The sequence below is a fragment of the Eumetopias jubatus genome, unplaced genomic scaffold (assembly GCF_037043125.1).
Source record: "Eumetopias jubatus isolate StellerSeaLion01/CBP00866 unplaced genomic scaffold, mEumJub1_p1.0 scaffold_15, whole genome shotgun sequence".
Classification (NCBI taxonomy): Eukaryota; Metazoa; Chordata; class Mammalia; order Carnivora; family Otariidae; genus Eumetopias; species Eumetopias jubatus.
The window spans coordinates 93352501-93370066 of NW_028274821.1; the positions used below are offsets into that span (position 1 = coordinate 93352501).

The following is a 17566-nucleotide window of genomic DNA, read 5'->3' on the forward strand; positions in this document are numbered from 1 at the left end:
ACAAGCCAGGTGGGGATGGGGCAGAGCCAGCTAGGGACTGAGCTTCCACCCCAAACATTCAAGAGGCCCTGGCCCCATGGGGAGCCCAGAGCCCCCAGTGCCTGTGACCCACAGGGTTATCCTGGCCAGTCTCGGGCCTTGCTGGATCTTTCCCGTGCATGGAGGGATGAGTCTGGCTGGAGCCCTCTGAGGGGCCCCATGGCAGGACTCAGGGAGATGGCCTTTCTGTCTGCTCGGCCTGGACCCCTGTCCTCACCAGCCTGAGAGCCACTCACCTCTGTGGACAGAGGAACCAGGGCTGAGGATTGTCCCAGGGATGGGACCCAGGTTTGGCCTGTCCAGTCCTCGGGGCTGGTGGCCTGACCCCAGGCGGTATGCTGGCTGTCTGAGACGCAGGCTTCCTGCAGCCTCTGGGCCCCAGACCAGGCCTATCCGGTGCACGCCCGTGGGGCACCCCTGCCTTAGACCGGGCCCCTGGCAGCAGTGGCCTTGGCGCGCCCAGCCTTCCCCTCCAGGCCTCTCACCGAGAACAGACACGTAGGAAGGTAGACCCCTTCACTTCACCCCAGCCTGTGGCACCCAGGCAGTGTTCGCTGGCCCTGGATGCCGACACCGAGCTCCGAGGCCACTGCACCGTGTGTGGGTTCCCAGGGCCCCTCTCCCGGCCCTCCCGCAGGCGGCTTCCTGTGAGCTTGGTCACCCGGCCCATCAGAGGGCCTTGAGCCATAGCTGGACCAGCCATCGGGGGAGGGGGCGGCCCCAGCCAGGGTCACACCCCTGCCCACAGAGGGCATGGGCCACACACCGTCTGCAGCCACACGTGGATTTATGGCCCAGGGCCCATCTACCCGGGGTGATGTGAGCGACAGAGCGGGCCGCTGTGGGAATCAGATCAGCCCTGATCACTGGCACCTTCCGAGCCGGTGGGTGCCAGGCCGCAGGCCCCGCACTGCGGCGGTCTGTCACTTAATCCATCCGGGTACGAGCGGTTGGCCAGACTTCACAGGGACGAGCCTGAGGTGCAGGGAGGACAGGTAACGTCTCCAGAGCCAATGTCCCCGGCCTGGCACCCTCAAGATGCTGTGGCAGACGGTCCTGTCACTGTTCATTCCCCCGGTAAGGAGGCTGGGGCTCAGAGAGGTGCAGGGCCCACAGGGCAGCCAGGCAGTGGAGGGCCAGGGCCTCGGGCAGGCCAGACTGTCTGTGACCCCAGGCCCCCTTGCTTCTTCCCGCCAGCTTGCCGAGCCCAGAGCGCATCCTTCAGCCAGGCCCAGCCTGGGCCGTGAACCTGGGGCTGTGGGGTCTGGGCTGCTCTGGAAGGCATTTCCTCGTGGGCCGGCCTAATTATGCTCATCACCACCTGTGTCTCGGGATAAGAGGACAGCTTGTAATTTGCTCTGTGTCGGTGCTAGAAGTGGGCAGCCACCGCTCATGAAAACTTAAAAGTGGGGAAGGCTTCCTGACGCTCCCTGGCCCTGCAGGCTTGAGCCACACGGCCACGTGTGCCAGCCCTTCCCGCCCCCACCTGCAGGCCGCTGACCACCGACCACCTTGGGGGGGGGCTGTCCCGATGGGTGTCTGCAGCTGCCCCCACAAGCAGACAAGGGCCGGCCGAGGAGCGACTAGGGTTCCACTTTTGGGGAGCAGGGGAGGGGACAGGGACCTGGAAGCGAAGGTGTCAGGGCCTGAGCAGCCCCAGGTCAGCAGTCCTGACCCCACGGGCCTGGGAGGCAGGGGAGGGACCAGGAAAGGCACCTGTGCAGCAAGTGGCTGGTGGGAAGTAGGTCAGGTTAGGTTTGGGGGTGCCCGGGAAGGAGCTGGGAGTCCCTGGGTTTTCCCAACAGAGACCGCGGGAAGGAGCTAAGGACTCTGGCCTCCTGCCCTTTGTCTCACCTACTGGCCTCCAGCAGGAACAGGCAGGGGAGGCAGAAGTGGTGGGACCCCCGGAAGGGAGTGGAGCCCACAGGATAGGGGCTCGCTCTCAGTGGCATAGAGGGTGCTCTGGGTGGGGGAGGGTCTGAGGTCTGACGTGGGGGAGGGGAGCCGCCTCTGGCCTGGGGAGGGGCTGGTCCTGCTTGGTCTAGGGAGCAACACCCCAAGGGGCGATGTTGGAGGGCAGCTGGGGGCTCAGAGGAGAGCTGGGGTTTCGAAGTCACCTTGCAGAAGCAAGCCAGGTGGGCATCGAGAGGGACCCGTGACCAGTCCTGGGGCATCGCACGTTCAGAGCTGGGATCGGGGATAGCCAAGGAGTCTGGGGGAGAAGGAGGTGACCAGAGCAGGTTGGGGTAGGAGGGCAGCGTGGGCAGTGCCCTGGGAGGCTGAGGAGGAAGGAGCCCGATGGCCACCAGCCACCGGGGCCGGGCAGGGCCTTGCTGGCCAGGGAGCAAGCCTGAATAGATGGCACAGGTGGGGTTGGGAGACCCCTGTGTCGAGGCTTTGCCGGGAGAGGGCCGGAGCGTGGTGGGGAGGGTGTGTTCCTGAGCTGGGTGCTCTGGGGCCCTGGGGAGTCCCAACTCAGTGAGCTGCATCTGCCCCCATGACCTGACCAGACTGGACCCAGGCCCAGCCAGGTTTGTCTGACCAACTCCCCAGAGACCATCAGGGGCCTCCCGACCCAGCTCCATGTGGCACCTACGGAGGAAGATGGGATTCAGGGGTTCCAAAGGAAGTTCCCTTCCAAAGAGAGAGAGGAAACGAGCTTATGCTGCGATACAGTGGGGTACGGGGCATGTGCTGGGGTACAGGGCGTGTGCTGGGGTACAGGGAGTGTGCTGGGGTACAGAGAGTGTGCTGGGGTATCGAGGGTATGCTGGGGTCCAGAGCATGTGCTGGGACGGGTTGTGCTGTCGTGGGGTACCATGGGGTATGCTGGGGTACCATGGGGTATGCTGGGGTACAGGGCATTTGCTGGGGTACAGGGCGTTTGCTGGGGCACCAGGGCATGTGGTGGGGTACAGGGCGTGTGCTGGGGTACAGGGGTGTGCTGGGGTATAGGGCATTTGCTGGGGCACCAGGGCGTATGCTGGGGTACAGGCATATGCTGGGGCACCAGGGCGTGTGGTGGTGCACAGGGCGTGTGGTGGGGCACCAAGGCGTGTGGTGGGGTACAGGGCGTGTGCTGGGGTACAGGCGTGTGCTGCGGTACAAGGGGTGTGCTGGGGCACCAGGGTGTGTGCTGGGGTACAGGCATGTGCTGGGGCACCAGGGCGTGTGCTGGGGCACCAGGGTGTGTGCTGGGGTACAGGCGTGTGCTGGGGTACAGGCGTGTGCTGGGGCACCAGGGTGTGTGCTGGGGCACCAGGGTGTGTGCTGGGGTACAGGCGTGTGCTGGGGTACAGGCGTGTGCTGGGGCACCAGGGTGTGTGCTGGGGTACAGGCGTGTGCTGGGGCACCAGGGTGTGTGCTGGGGTACAGGCATGTGCTGGGGCACCAGGGCGTGTGCTGGGGCACCAGGGTGTGTGCTGGGGTACAGGCGTGTGCTGGGGTACAGGCGTGTGCTGGGGCACCAGGGTGTGTGCTGGGGTACAGGCGTGTGCTGGGGCACCAGGGTGTGTGCTGGGGTACAGGCATGTGCTGGGGCACCAGGGCGTGTGCTGGGGCACCAGGGTGTGTGCTGGGGTACAGGCGTGTGCTGGGGTACAGGCGTGTGCTGGGGCACCAGGGTGTGTGCTGGGGTACAGGCGTGTGCTGGGGCACCAGGGTGTGTGCTGGGGTACAGGGCGTGTGCTGGGGCACCAGGGCGTGTACTGGGGCACCAAGGGGTGTGCTGGGGTGCAGGGGTGTGCTGGGGCACCAGGGGGTGCGTTGGCTACTGGCTCTGGGTTTGGACCTCCCTGGTCTGTAGGAGGCCCTTCCTGTTGTTCGGCTCCAGGAGTCCAGGGTGTGGCTGGATGACCACCCTGCACCAGGACCCAAGAGTGGAGAGGGGCCCACACCACCCCTGCCTCCTCTGGGCCCCTTCTTGAGCCCTGTGATCAGCAGAGGCCACTGTGGCCAAGGCCCCCAGCCTGGAGCAGGTCAGGGAGGTGCCGGCGCCCTGCCCAAGGCCCCTCCCGAGGGCCCACCCCCAGGGCCCGTCCAGACGGCATCTGTGTCCCGCGCTCTGCCCAGAACAGGCTTTGGGGAGCGAGGACGGTTGCAGACCCTTCTCGAGATGGGGCAGCCCCGTAGCTGCTGTCAGGGTAAAAGCAGGGCTAACTTCTGCCTCAGTGGGAGCCAGGGCCTCTGTGCACAGCCCACCCACGGCAGGTCGGAGCCCCCACCCTGGCGGACAATGGCCGTTCTGGGGGAATCAGCCCAGCACGCCGGGCCCAGCAGCCACAGGAGGGCCCCTGTCTGAGGCCAGGGCAGTGGCAGGCAGTGGCCCATTGCCCCAGGCTCTGTGTTACCCCCCAGGGACCAGACGGCCCTTCCCACAGCGACTCCCTCACTGACATGCTGGGTCTGCTGTGGTCTGTCCCAGGACGCTGGGAGCCTGGGCAGGACTCGGAGCATGTGGACATTCACCGGGTGTACGGGCGAGCCCGAGGGACGGAGAGCAGCCGGGGCTGGAGGGGCCCAGTGCTGGCCTGACGGCGAGTGCAGGGAAGGTCACATCTTGCTGGCCCCTCAGCCTGACCATCTTGCAGGCTGCAGCTAGTCTCGGGGCACAGCCACCAGGGGCCATCAGACAGAGCAACTGACTATCAGCTTCCAGAACATTCTATATAGATGAGCTGGCATGTTTTGAGCCCGTGCTGAGGGCCACACAGGGTGCATTTAATCCGGGTGGCTGGCTGCCTATGACAGTCCAGGCTGGGGGCCCATGGGTGTTCACCTCCGGGGGCCCTGATGCTGAGTTGGTGACCACTGACCGGCCCCCAGCTGTGCGCAGTGGCTTTGCAAGGGTGGGTGGGCAGGTCTGCCAGAACCACGCAGGTGCACTGGTCACCATGGGGAGGGGTGTGATCTCATCCTGCTGCCGCCCTCTGTCTGTCTGCTGGGCTCCTGCAGTGTGGGAGTAGCGGGTCTGGCCCTGCGTGAGCCCCCACTGTCCAGAGCCCCCATGCCCCTCTTCCCGTCCCCAGGGTCCAGGTGGAGTTCTACGTCAATGAGAACACCTTCAAGGAGCGGCTCAAGCTGTTCTTCATCAAAAATCAGAGATCCAGTGAGTGGGGGCCTGTGGGGGGCAGGGCCTGCGGGGGTGGCAGGGTGGGGGGAGGGGGGTTTGTCGGTGAGCGGGGGGGCCTGTGGGGGTCAGGGGCCGGGACAGAGGAGGAGCTGTGTCAGTGAGTGGTAGGCGCAGGGGGAAGGCTCCCGGTCTCAGCTTCAGGCCACCTTCCCCCCAGTGGGAGGCGGGACCCGGAAACTGTGGGGACCCTACCCCCCTGCTGGACACCGGGCTGGGCTGGGCTGGGCCCTCCTACCCACACCCTGCAAGGTTCCCTGGTCCCCTCCGTGCAACCCCACCCCTCCCCTGACAGGTTCCCTCCGCCTGCTTTCCCAGCAGGAGCTGGGATGCAGGATGGGGCGTGGAGGTGGTACCCCTGAGTCCTAGGCCACCAGTGTACCCCCCAGGCCCCCCTAGCCCCAAGGAGTGAGTGGTGTGGGGAGCCGTCTGCACCCACACCTGTAAGGCAGGACAGGGATGGAGGCTCTCAGAGGCTGGCCAGCAGCAGCCCCTGACAATGCAGAGCAGTCCCTCAGTCCCTGCGGACAGCCCTGTCCAGGGGGCCCCAGGCGCCCAGGGGGAGCTGTTGGCAGGGACTGCCGTGGGACTCCGGTGGCCAGGAGCCCTGACGTGCCCACCCTTCCGCTGCAGGCCTGAGGATCCGGCTGTTCAACTTCTCCCTGAAGCTGCTTACCTGCTTGCTCTACATCGTCCGAGTCCTGCTTGACGACCCAGCCCTGGGGATTGGATGGTGGGTGAGCTGGGGGCTGTGGCAGCTCGCCGGCCCCGAGGCTGATGGTGTCAGCATGGGGCGTGTGCCCAGCACCTGGCCCGGCCCGGCCCCTCGGGGAGTCCTTCCTTCCCAGTGTCCTCCCCCACAGAGCTGGGCCCGGGATGCCGCACTCGGGGTCCTGCTGACCAACGGGCTCAGCCCGGGGAGAAGGGTCCCCTGGCCGTGGACTGTGGGTGTGCATCCAGTGGTGCACAGGAGGGGCTCAGTGACCGGCTCTGTGCTGCCTTCAGCCGGGGAGGGGGCCGGATTACAAGCCAGGCAGGGCCTCTTGGTTCCTTTCTCGGGGCTGCACGCGGTCGCACCTGCCCCTCCTGGGCCTGCCTCCCCAGCATGGAGCACAGGCGGCACCCCCTTCAGTTGTGAGTTGTCCTGCAGGCTCATGAGTGCAGGGGAGTCGGCCTCGGCCCCTCTCACCATGTGGTCTTCCTGCTACCGTTTCTGCTTGTCATCCTTGTGGGAAGCACAGTTGTCTTCCTGGCAGGCTGGTGGAATCTCTCTGTGCCTGTGTCTGGCAGTCTTTGGGACACCTTGGCGTGGCCCCTTCTCTCTCACGCCAGACCAGGGGGAACATGGCCTTGGAAGATTACACTCCTTCCCCTCCACTGCCTCTGGGCTTCCGATGCCCGGGCCTGTGGTTCTGGATGACCGTCTTCCCTGTTTCTCCTCTCGTGCGACTTCCTTAGCTTTCCCACCAGCCTGGGCTCCATCTTTCTGCGTCGTGCTTTAATTTCTGAGAGCTCTTTCTTGCTTCAGGCAGGCACTGCCTTCCCACTTCTCCAGAGGTGATATCTGGAACCTGGTTTCTTTCTTATGTTTTTGTCTTTGGCTCAGTCTGTGCTTTTCCTGAGCTCACACCAAGTGAGTTTCCCTAGCCGCTCACACTAAGGGTGGGCACTCACATGCTGAGGGCCCCACTGTCAGGTCGGGCAGCCTGGTCATCACTGTCATCTGGGTGAACAGGCTCACTCCTCAGAGCAGATTCTTCCCGCCTCTTCCCTGAGGGTAAACCGTGGCCACTGGGCTCCCAGGCCGAGCCAGGGAGGAAGCTGGGGCCTAAGGACAGTGCAAGTTGCACTTAATCCCCTGCATGCAGCCAGGTCTGGTGTCCCCAGGCCAGAGACACTCTTTCACCCTCCCTTAGAACCCCTCCTGTCTTCATCCCGGGTGGGGTTGCACAGATCCAGCCATGCTGGTTTGAGAAGGAAAACTGGGGACTCTGACTGACTCTCAAACTACTTTCCTGAGTTCATCCCACCTTCTCCCATTCCCAGAGGCTCCTGAGCATCTGGTTCCACAACCCTACAGGGACCAGGTCTATCATATTCATTGCCCAATGCCTAGCACATGGATGGGCAAGGGGGAGGGGAAATGAATGGAGAAGGGGCCTGGTGGAAGTATGGGTAGAACGGGTGGATAGGTGGGTGGATGGATGACTTATGAACAAGTGCATGGTGGATGAATTGTTGGATGGATGATGGATGAATGGCTGGATAGATGGACGGATGAACTATGGATAGCAGATGGATGTATGGATGGATGGTAGATGAATGGCTGGACGGTTGGTGGATGGATGGATGAATGATTGAATGGATGGTAGGTGGATGGATGGATGGATGGATGGAAGGTGGGGGGATGGTGGATGAATGGTTGGATGGATGGTGGGTGGATGGATGGATGGGTGGTGGATGGATGGATGGACGGATGAATGGTAGGTGGGTGGATGGATGGATGGTAGATGGGTGGTGAGTGCGTGGGAGGACAGCCAGCCACATCTGTGAGCATTGAGTTTGCAACAATAGCCCCAGTGAGGCTCAGGGGAAGTGGGTCAGTTGGAAGAAAAGGAGGAGGGAGCTGCCTATCACCATGGGGCTCTGTGAGAGTGAGATCCCCTTGGTCAGTGACCCTGGCGTTGGTTACATCCTGGGGCAGAATAAACAGGTCTGCCGTGCCCCCACCGCCTTCCCAGGGGCTGGGCATCCAGCTGGTGTAGAGAGGCTTGTTCTTGAGAGTGACTCAGAGACATGCGTCTTGGAGTCAGCACCTCAAGGTGGGAGCTCAGCTTTCTCCCCCATCTCTCATGCACCGTCCAGCCTTGTTTGTGGCAGCTCCAGTCTCCGGGAGGCACTGCACTGAGCGCCCCATGGTCCACCTCTGACAACCCTCCCCAGCAACCTCCTGTCAGACCAGGCAGAATGCCCAGCTTCCCTGCCCCAGCATGGTGCGCTTTCCCACCCTGCCTGCCCGGGGGTCTGTGGGGTGGGGGCAGGCTGCATTTCAGCCTGTCTGAGATTCAGGGAGCTGGCCCTGGGTGGGGTGGGGTGGGTGGCCACCCACCGTGCTCCCTGAGCCCACGGCAACCTGGGGAAGCATCTCTTCAGGGACTCGGCTGGGCCAGCTCTGTCTCTCCACAGCTGGGGCTGCCCAAAGCAGAATTACACCTTCAATGGCTCATCCTCCGAGATCAATTGGTGAGTTCCCTGGCCAGCTTTGGGAACCTTGCCCTGGCCCAGCCCCTCGGGACAGAAGCGCAGCCTTGGCCCCGGCGCTGGGTGGCGCTGGGGTGCCCCTCAGAGCACCTGAGGGCTCGGGGGCCATGTTGGAATGATAGGCATCACCACAAGGGACTTGACTCAGCAGGCCCCTTCCGGCCCCCCACCCCCGCTCTAGCTCAGCCCACAGACTGTGGGTGGGGAGGGGGGCAGCGGGGAGGGCCTCAGTGAGTCGTAACTACTCCTCCTGTGGGTGACACGTTCACCCAAGGACAGCCGTGGCCCCAGAGCGACCGCGATGCCTGGTCTGGAGTTGAGGATCCGTCCCCTGGGGCTCGGCCACCTCCGTAGGACCAGCAGCATTCCAGCAGATGCTGCCCCTCCCCCGCTGGGCTGCACCTCCCAGAGCCCCAGAGCCCGGCTGGACTGGGGAGGAAGGGAGCCCCGGGCTCAGTCTGCACTTGCCCCAGCGAGCCTGTCCAGGGTGAAGGGCCCCCTGAGCCTGCAGCGCTGCCCCACGCCCCCCAGCTTCCAGCCTGCCTCCTTTCCTGGGGAGCGTCCCCTTCCCCTCCTGTTCTTTCTCTCCATCTGCCCAAGGGGCAGCTTGGGGTCAGCAGAGGCCCGGGGGCTGGGGGATAACAGCCCGAGGCTCACCTCCCTCCCTCCCCAGGGCGCCCATCCTCTGGGTGGAAAGAAAGATGACTCTGTGGGCGATTCAGGTGAGTGGGGGGCATGGCTCCGGGTGGGCCCTGCTACCCCCAGCCCCACTCAGGCTCCACCCCTCTTAGGTCATCGTGGCCATAATAAGCTTCCTGGAGACAATGCTCCTCATTTACCTCAGCTACAAAGTGAGTACCCCCACCTGGGCTGACACTCCCCTCTGACCCCCTACCCCACTCCTGGCTGGCTCGCCCCCCCACCCCACTCCCTGACCCCCACCCCACTCCCTGACCTCCTGGCTGGCTCGCCCCCCCACCCCACTCCCTGACCTCCTGGCTGGCTCGCCCCCCCACCCCACTCCCTGACCTCTCCCCGACTCCCTGACCTCCTGGCTGGCTCGCCCCCCCACCCCACTCCCTGACCCCCACCCCACTCCCTGACCTCCTGGCTGGCTCGCCCCCCCACCCCGCTCCCTGACCTCCTGGCTGGCTCGCCCCCCCACCCCACTCCCTGACCTCTCCCCTACTCCCTGACCTCCTAGCTGGCTCGCCCCCCCACCCCACTCCCTGACCCCCACCCCACTCCCTGACCTCCTGGCTGGCTCGCCCCCCACCCCGCTCCCTGACTTCCTGGCTGGCTCGCCCCCCCAACCCGCTCCCTGACCTCTCCCCGACTCCCTGACCTCCTGGCTGGCTCGCCCCTCCACCCCGCTCCCTGACCTCCTGGCTGGCTCGCCCCCCACCCCACTCCCTGACCCCCACCCCCCTCCCTGACCTCCTGGCTGGCTCGCCCCCCCACCCCACTCCCTGACCCCCACCCCACTCCCTGACCTCCACCCCGCTCCCTGACCCCCACCCCGCTCCCTGACCTCCTGGCTGGCTTGTCTTTCTCTTCCTGCCCCCACGGTCCCCAGGGGAACATCTGGGAGCAGATCTTCCGAGTCTCTTTCGTCCTGGAGATGATCAACACGCTGCCCTTCATTGTCACGGTGGGTGAGCAGCCGTGTGAAGAGTGGGGTACCGCCAGTGCCAGCCCCCTGACTCGTCTCCTTCACAGATATTCTGGGCGCCCCTGAGGAACCTGTTCATCCCCGTGTTTCTGAACTGTTGGCTGGCCAAGCATGCCCTGGAAAACATGATCGTAAGCCGCGGGCTGGGCAGCTGCCGTCCTCCTGGCCTGGGTGGTGAGCCCCCCAGGACGCCCCCAGCCTGGCGGGGAGCTGGCCACCGTCCCTCAGTGCCCCAGGAGGCCAGGGTGATAAGCAGAGGCGTGCTATGTCTGTCACCGCGAAAGGCCGGTCTCCGCCCTTCTGTCTCTGTCCTGACCAGGACTCGCCTCTGCCTCGTGCTACAGAGCAGGTTCAGCCCGGAGCTTTGCCTGAGCCCAGGAAATAAGTGGCTGCGGGGAGGAGGGGCAAAAGCAAATGGGCCACAAAGACCAGGCCCACGTGCCCCGGGCTCACGGACAGACCCTCTGCTGAGTGTCTGGCCAAGACCCCTTTACCGAGCTGTCAGCAGGCAGCCTGACACGGGTTCCCCCCCGGGGCGGCCGTCCCCTCTGAGTCCGGGCCCCCTGGGCTCACCCCCATCCTAACTAAAGCCAGGGCCTTCCAGTCCTGTGCCCCCCGCCCACCCCCACCGTGGGGGTCGCGAGAGGAGGCTGCAGAGAGCTGAGGGCTGAGAGCAGGTGTCCCGTGGCAAGGCCTGGGATACCGCTACACCTCCCCTCTCTTGCTCACTCACGGGCCCTGGGACGTGCGGCCAGAAGGGCCCCGGCTCTGTGGCGGGTCCCAGGCTCTGCCCCTGACCGCCCCGCATCCCGCAGAATGACTTCCACCGCGCCATCCTGCGCACGCAGTCGGCCATGTTCAACCAGGTCCTCATCTTGTTCTGCACCCTGCTGTGTCTGGTGTTCACGGGGTGAGTGCGCCCTGCAGGGGTCCCACCAGCCCTCCGGACGGCCCTCACCTTGGTGTCCAAGAAGTCAGAAGGGCCCCAGCGTGGCAGGTGGCAGTCTGACCCAAGGCCCGGGGGACGGCTCAGAGCCCACACTCCCAGGGGGCCGGAGGCCTAAGTCCGGCTCCTCTAGGAGGAGGCAGGGGTCGGGCCCTGCCCGGTGCTGGTGAAGCCAGTCACCACCTCCTGTGCCCCGGGCAAGGACGAGGGGCAGGCATCAAGGTCTGGGAAGGAGAGAAGGAGGGCCACGTGCTTCCTGCCTCCCCTTCCCCACGCCCTACCAACACACAGAGCTCGGCGGAGCAGGACCCGCATCCACAGGGTGGAAAGCTCCCTGGTGATTCAGCCCGCTCTCTCCCGGCACCTGTCCCCCTGGGGGAGGGTCTCTGAGCCTGTCTCTATGCTGAGCACCCCATGGTGGGTGCTGTGGGCCCCTTAGGCCCTGCCAGCAGCACCTTCCGTCTGGGGACCGGGACTTGGTCACAGGCGTGGGCAGCAGGGCTGTGCAGCTCTGAGCCCGGGAGGGGCTGGGCAAGCCCCATGCCCTATCTGACCTCCTGGGTGAGGAGGAGGCTCAGAGGTGGGGTGGCATATGGGGGCTCCCAGCCGGGGGCACACCGACCCCCAGTGGCCCCCAGGCCCACACTCAACCAGCGCAACTCCCCATCCAACCTTGGGGTGCATTTTCCAGGGGCCTCGAAAGAGCTGTGGGCCGGAAAGGGAATGTCCAGGGGGAAATCCGAAGGGCTGGGTTGAGCGGGGTTTTGGCAGACAGGGGCGGTGGGGGGGGCAAGTGCCAGAAGCCCACATGGACTGAGCTGGACTCAGGACCACGTGTGGGGTGGGGGTCCCCCTGCCAGTGATGGGGGCACCTGGGCAGGCAGAGCTGCACCCCGGGAGCTCTGTGGTGGCTGCGGCCCCGCCCACAGCCCTCTGACCGCCCGGATCTGCAGGACCTGTGGCATCCAGCACCTGGAGCGAGCAGGCGAGAACCTCTCCCTTCTCACGGCCTTCTACTTCTGCATCGTCACCTTCTCCACCGTGGGCTATGGCGACGTGACGCCCAAGATCTGGCCGTCCCAGCTGCTGGTGGTCATCATGATCTGCGTGGCCCTTGTGGTGCTCCCGCTGCAGGTGCGCCTCCGGCTCCCGTGCCCCCCACCACCCGGCGCCCAGCACGGGAATGAGCAACGTCAGAGACCCGAGTGGGTTGGGAGGGGTGGGCCCTTCACAGCGGGCCCCGTGGGGTGGCCACGGCCAGCGGGCCGAGGAGCCGGGGGCGGCGTTCTCGACGGGGGGGCCGCCGTCTGTTGGTGGACGGGGCTGGGGTTGAATGCTCAGGAGCCAGGATGCGGCTGAGCTCACTGCTGGAGTAGCTGCCCGCCCCCTCTGGGAGGGTGGAACGGGGTGGTCCCCCTTTCTTCCCCGTGTCCTTCCGCTTAAGTCCGCTGCCTGGTTAGCGCCCTCAGACAAGAGCAAAGACAGCGGCGTGCCCGCTAATCCCCCTCCCAGAAGGCGGCAGTGGTTACTGCTGCCCGCACTCGCCACACGTCCGGGGGCAGCCGTCGGCACCACACACGCGGGCATCACACGGCAGAAACGTCCGGTCCCCGTCTGGAGGCCCGAGTCTGAGTCCGGGGTGTCGGCAGGGCCGGCTCCTTCTGGAGACCCCGAGGGAGGCTTTCCTTCATGCCCTCCCTGCTTCCAGAGCCGCGGGGATCCCCGGGCTCCCCCAGCTTGTGGCTGCATCCCTCCCGTCCCTGCCCCCGTCCTCACGTGCCTCCTCCCTGCGTGTTCCTCCATGTTCTCTGCCCTCATTTTAGGAGGCCCACCCCAATCCCATCTGACCTCACCTTAACTAATCATACCTGCAAAGACCCTGTTTCCACATAAGGTCCCACGGGGAGGTTCCGAGTGGACGTGACTCTTAGGGGACACGACTTGAACCTGGCACGGTCATGCCCCTTACCCCTCTTGGCCCTGGGAGGCAGATGCCACTGTGCCATGTGGCAGAGGAGGAGGCCTGGGCCCGGAGCCTGTGGCACACGGCCCCCGCCCTGCCCAGGGGACCCCCTCCGGCGGTGGAGCCGGTCCTGTGCTGCAGGGCCACGGGGTCTTGTCCCTGGAACCTAGCAGATGCGCCATAGATTCAGTGAAACGATCCCGGTTCAGCGAGCTAGTGGCGGGCCGCCCAGCACGGGTGAGCCCGCTGGAGGGTAGCTGCTGCCACTGATGGAAGCTGCGGTAACCCGCGGCCCCGGAGCTGGAGGGGGAATCGGCTGGAGGCAGGAGGCCGTCTGCACCCCCGCGGCTCCGCGGGACCCTGCTCCCTTCCCTGGGCCACTTGCATCTGTCCTTTTCCTAATTTAGAAGGACTCAGGACGCAAGGCTGGCGTCCAGGAGGCGTGGGCGGGGTGGGCGGGACCCCACGGGCACCCAAAGTGCCCTTCCGCGCCCGGAGTCTGGATTTCAGACTCTGTGCCTGAGACTCTCCTGACACCCCCAGGCTTCTCCAAAAGGGATCTCGGGGGCCGATGGCCCCAGGGTCTCATCGTCACCTGCATGTCGGGAGTGCAGACTTGGGCATCGCGTCAGGGTCACTTGGGCTCTGGGGACCGGGCGCTGGGATGTCTGCCCCCGCCCGCTCCCCCCCGACCCGCCGCCGGTCCGTCTATGCTATCCGGGAAGGACAGCTCTGCGTGTGCTGCCCCACGAGGGAGAGCACCCTTCCCCGCACGGCCGGCACCCTCTCGGGCCCCTGAGCCCCGGGCCACCTGGGACGTGGCCGCTCTCACCTGCAGTTCGAGGAGCTCGTCTACCTGTGGATGGAGCGGCAGAAGTCGGGGGGCAATTACAGCCGTCACCGGGCGCAGACCGAGAAGCACGTGATTCTGTGCGTCAGCTCCCTCAAGATCGACCTGCTCATGGACTTCCTGAACGAGTTCTATGCACACCCCCGGCTGCAGGTGAGGCGCCCTGGGCGCTACGGGCCTCGGTTTCCCCACTGGTGTGGCTGAGTCCACACTGACCCCAGGCCCGCCCGCAGGACTACTACGTCGTCATCCTGTGCCCCACCGAGATGGACACCCAGGTCCGCAGGGTCCTGCAGATACCCCTGTGGTCCCAGCGGGTCATCTACCTCCAGGGCTCTGCGCTCAAGGACCAGGACCTCATGCGCGCCAAGTGAGTGCCGTCCCGGGGCTGAGGGTGGGGCCCTGAGCCTGTCTGAGCGGGGGCCTGAGGTGGGAGGGTCAGCAGGGAGGCCCGCAGCTCCAGCTCTGTGCCCGCCGCCCAGCCAGGCCCCACGCCGCCCAGCCCACCTGTCCTCCTGTGCCCAGGGCTCAGCTGCCAGAGCGCCCACCCTCCCCTGCTCTGGTGTCCAGGGGTGCAGTGGGGTTCCAGGAGTGGCTCCAGGATGGGAAGATGGGGGTTGTGGGCAAGGTTTCTTTTAAAGACAAGCTAACAGAGTGACTTGACGTAAGAAGACTAAGTTGTTAGGGCGCCTGGGTGGCTCAGGTGGTTAAGCGACTGCCTTCGGCTCAGGTCATGACCCTGGAGTCCCGGGATCGAGTCCCGCATCGGGCTCCCTGCTCGGCAGAGAGTCTGCTTCTCCCTCTGATCCTCTTCCCTCTCGTGCTTTCTCTCTCATTCTCTTTCTCTCAAATAAACACATAAAATCTTTAAAAAAAAAAAAAAAAAGACTAAGTTGTTAGATGGAACTTTCCAGAATGTGCCAGTGCATGTTCTGGGACACTCTCCTCATCACGTCTTCATACCAAGGACTTCTAGTCATCCTTTGTGATGGGTTGTGGGTTGTACGGGCCAAGGGGAAGCAGGAGACCGGACAGCCGGGGCACCCACCTGCCCACTTCCTGAGCCCTGGGTCGGTCCCACCGTCCCACGCGTAACGTTTCAGAAAGGAATCCAGCTTGGAGGTGGCAGTGGCCAGGGGGCCCAGCCTCTTCTGTGATCCAGAACCCAGCTCCAGGCCAAGGGGCTGGGAGAGGCAGAGGCCTGGCAGGGACAAGCAAAGAGCCAGGCTGGGTAGGGTGCAGGGTGACGTGGTGGGGAGGGACCAGGCCTCCCAGCCCTGGGGCGTGAGCAGTTCCTCGGTGCCCCTGCTGCAGCCAAGGGCTCTCAAGGGTGGGAGAGGAGAGCAAAATGTGTCATCCATGTCCCCAGACCTTGGGAGGGACAGGCCGGCAAATGGGCAGGGTCCAGCCTCTTTGCCACCAGCCCAGCCCTGGCTTAATGGGGTCATAGAGGATGGGCCCCCCGCAAGCTGGTCAGTGCCCTGATGCCAGGCCATCAGCCCAAGTGAGGTGGGGTCTCGACGGGGCCCACCCCTTCCGGCCTCTGCGCTGAGCCCCTGACGTCTGAGACAGAGCATGGACGGTCCCGGCTGTGCTCAGACCTGGTGCTTTGCAGGATGGACAACGGGGAGGCCTGCTTTATCCTCAGCAGCCGCAATGAAGTGGATCGCACAGCGGCGGTGAGTGCCCCTGGGGCCAGAGCAGGAGGACGCCTGAGGGCGGAGACCCTCCCCTCAGCGGCTGCCGCCCCATAGCCCTGACCCCCCTCCCCACCCAGGACCACCAGACCATCCTGCGCGCCTGGGCCGTGAAGGACTTCGCGCCCAACTGCCCTCTCTACGTCCAGATTCTCAAACCCGAGAACAAGTTCCACGTCAAGTTTGCAGGTACGTGGGGCCGTGGCTGTGCACCCAGGTGGCGGTGCATTTTGCCAGGTGGGGTGTAGAGAAGGGCTGGAGCAAAGACCTAGCGGGGGGCACAGCCGAGCGTGCTCAGCAAGGCGTGGGGCGCAGTGGAGCCCACGCAGGTCTCGCCGTGTGAGATGACCATCTTGCGCCCGGGGCCCCAGGGTCAGCGGTGCATCCGAGAGGCGTGTCTGTGGGCGCGCCCCCACTGGGATCCTGGGGGGCAGGTGAGCAGGACCCCAGCCCTGGAGCTCTCATCAAGCTGGGAGTCAAGCACAGAGGTGCTGGGGCAGACAAGGGGGCGCCCCGGGGAGGGTGCTGGGCGGTGGGCCGCCTGCTGTGGGGTCAGGGAGGCCTGGGCGGCCACCTGCCCCCTCCTGCCGTAGACCACGTGGTGTGTGAGGAGGAGTGCAAGTACGCCATGCTGGCCCTCAACTGCATCTGTCCCGCCACGTCCACGCTCATCACCCTGCTGGTGCACACGTCCCGTGGCCAGTGAGTGCTGGGGGAGAGGGCGTGGGAGGGGGCGGGCCCGGGGAGGGACGGCGCAGGCGGTGGCCAGGGTGGGGTGCCGGGAGAGCCCACAGGCCACCGAGGCCAGTCTCAGCTCCAAAACACGTTGGCGCCCGCCTAAAAGTCAGACCGTTGTGTTTACAGCTTTTAAAAGCTGCTCGGGTGACCCCTCAGGCCACCCCCCGAGGCTCAGCCACGCAGGGCGGGGTCCGGGTCGTCCCGCCTGGCCCTGCTGGCCTCCACCCACAGCCGGACGCGGGACGGCGGGATGGCGGGGGGCGTCGGCAGCCCCCAGGGGGGCAGGAGGGGCGGCCGGCCCCGGTGACATCGCGGCCGCCCCGCGCAGGGAGGGCCAGGAGTCCCCAGAACAGTGGCAGCGCATGTACGGACGCTGCTCAGGCAACGAGGTGTACCACGTGCGCATGGGGGACAGCAAGTTCTTCCGCGAGTACGAGGGCAAGAGCTTCACCTACGCCGCCTTCCACGCGCACAAGAAGTACGCGCCCGGGCGGGCGGGCGGGCGGTGGGGACGCGGGTCTGCCGGGGCCGCCGTGGCAGCCGCCGCTGGGCCCCCTGAAGCTGCGCCCCACGCAGGTATGGCGTGTGCCTCATCGGGCTGAAGCGGGAGGACAACAAGAGCATCCTGCTGAACCCCGGGCCGCGGCACACCCTGGCGGCCTCGGACACCTGCTTCTACATCAACATCACCAAGGAGGAGAACTCCGCCTTCATCTTCAAGCAGGAGGAGAAGCAGAAGAAGAAGGGCTTCTCGGGTCAGGGTCTGTACGACGGGTCCTCCCGCCTGCCCATGCACAGCATCGTGGCCTCCATGGGTGAGGCGCCCCGCGGACGGGCACTCCCCCCGGGCCTCCGTGTTCCCATCTGTCCCCACCTTCCTGCAGGGGGCGCTGGTGTCCCGGTGCCTGCTCCGGGGCGGGGGGAGGCTGCGCCACACCAGGGGTCCCACCTCTGACCCGGGAACCAGCCGCCCCCAGGAAAATCCCGGGGAGGGGCAGCCAGCCGAGGTCGGCCGCTCTGTTCCAGGGACAGTGGCCATGGACCTCCAGAACACAGAGTGCCGGCCGGCACAGAGCGGCGGGGGCGGCAAGCTCACGCTGCCCACAGAGAACGGCTCGGGCAGCCGGCGGCCCAGCATCGCGCCTGTCCTGGAGCTGGCCGACAGCTCGGCCCTGCTACCCTGCGACCTGCTGAGTGACCCGTCGGAGGACGAGCTGACGCCATCGGACGACGAGGGGCTGTCTGTGGTGGAGTGAGTGCCGTGTTCTGGGG

At 65.6% G+C, this 17566-nt stretch overlaps 1 protein-coding gene across 18 annotated transcripts in view; it reads left to right on the forward strand.

Moving 5' to 3' along the window:
• The window catches only part of KCNT1 (potassium sodium-activated channel subfamily T member 1), a 65573-nt gene that overhangs the window by 32568 nt on the left and 15439 nt on the right, over positions 1 to 17566 (forward strand). For 13 of the 18 annotated variants that reach the window (XM_088018985.1, XM_088018984.1, XM_088018983.1 and 10 more), the window contains 17 exons: positions 5067 to 5146; positions 5801 to 5900; positions 8354 to 8410; positions 9102 to 9150; positions 9220 to 9279; positions 10005 to 10079; positions 10148 to 10231; positions 10916 to 11010; positions 12000 to 12174; positions 13842 to 14012; positions 14093 to 14229; positions 15475 to 15538; positions 15637 to 15745; positions 16150 to 16258; positions 16623 to 16772; positions 16871 to 17109; positions 17321 to 17546. In XM_088018985.1, the coding sequence (XP_087875111.1) occupies positions 5067 to 5146; positions 5801 to 5900; positions 8354 to 8410; positions 9102 to 9150; positions 9220 to 9279; positions 10005 to 10079; positions 10148 to 10231; positions 10916 to 11010; positions 12000 to 12174; positions 13842 to 14012; positions 14093 to 14229; positions 15475 to 15538; positions 15637 to 15745; positions 16150 to 16258; positions 16623 to 16772; positions 16871 to 17109; positions 17321 to 17546 (1980 nt within the window). Of the gene's footprint in view, positions 1 to 5066; positions 5147 to 5800; positions 5901 to 8071; positions 8161 to 8353; positions 8411 to 9101; positions 9151 to 9219; positions 9280 to 10004; positions 10080 to 10147; positions 10232 to 10915; positions 11011 to 11999; positions 12175 to 13841; positions 14013 to 14092; positions 14230 to 15474; positions 15539 to 15636; positions 15746 to 16149; positions 16259 to 16622; positions 16773 to 16870; positions 17110 to 17320; positions 17547 to 17566 lie in introns of those variants that run through there. The other 5 variants (XM_088018970.1, XM_088018969.1, XM_088018977.1 and 2 more) reach the window with 5 other exon arrangements.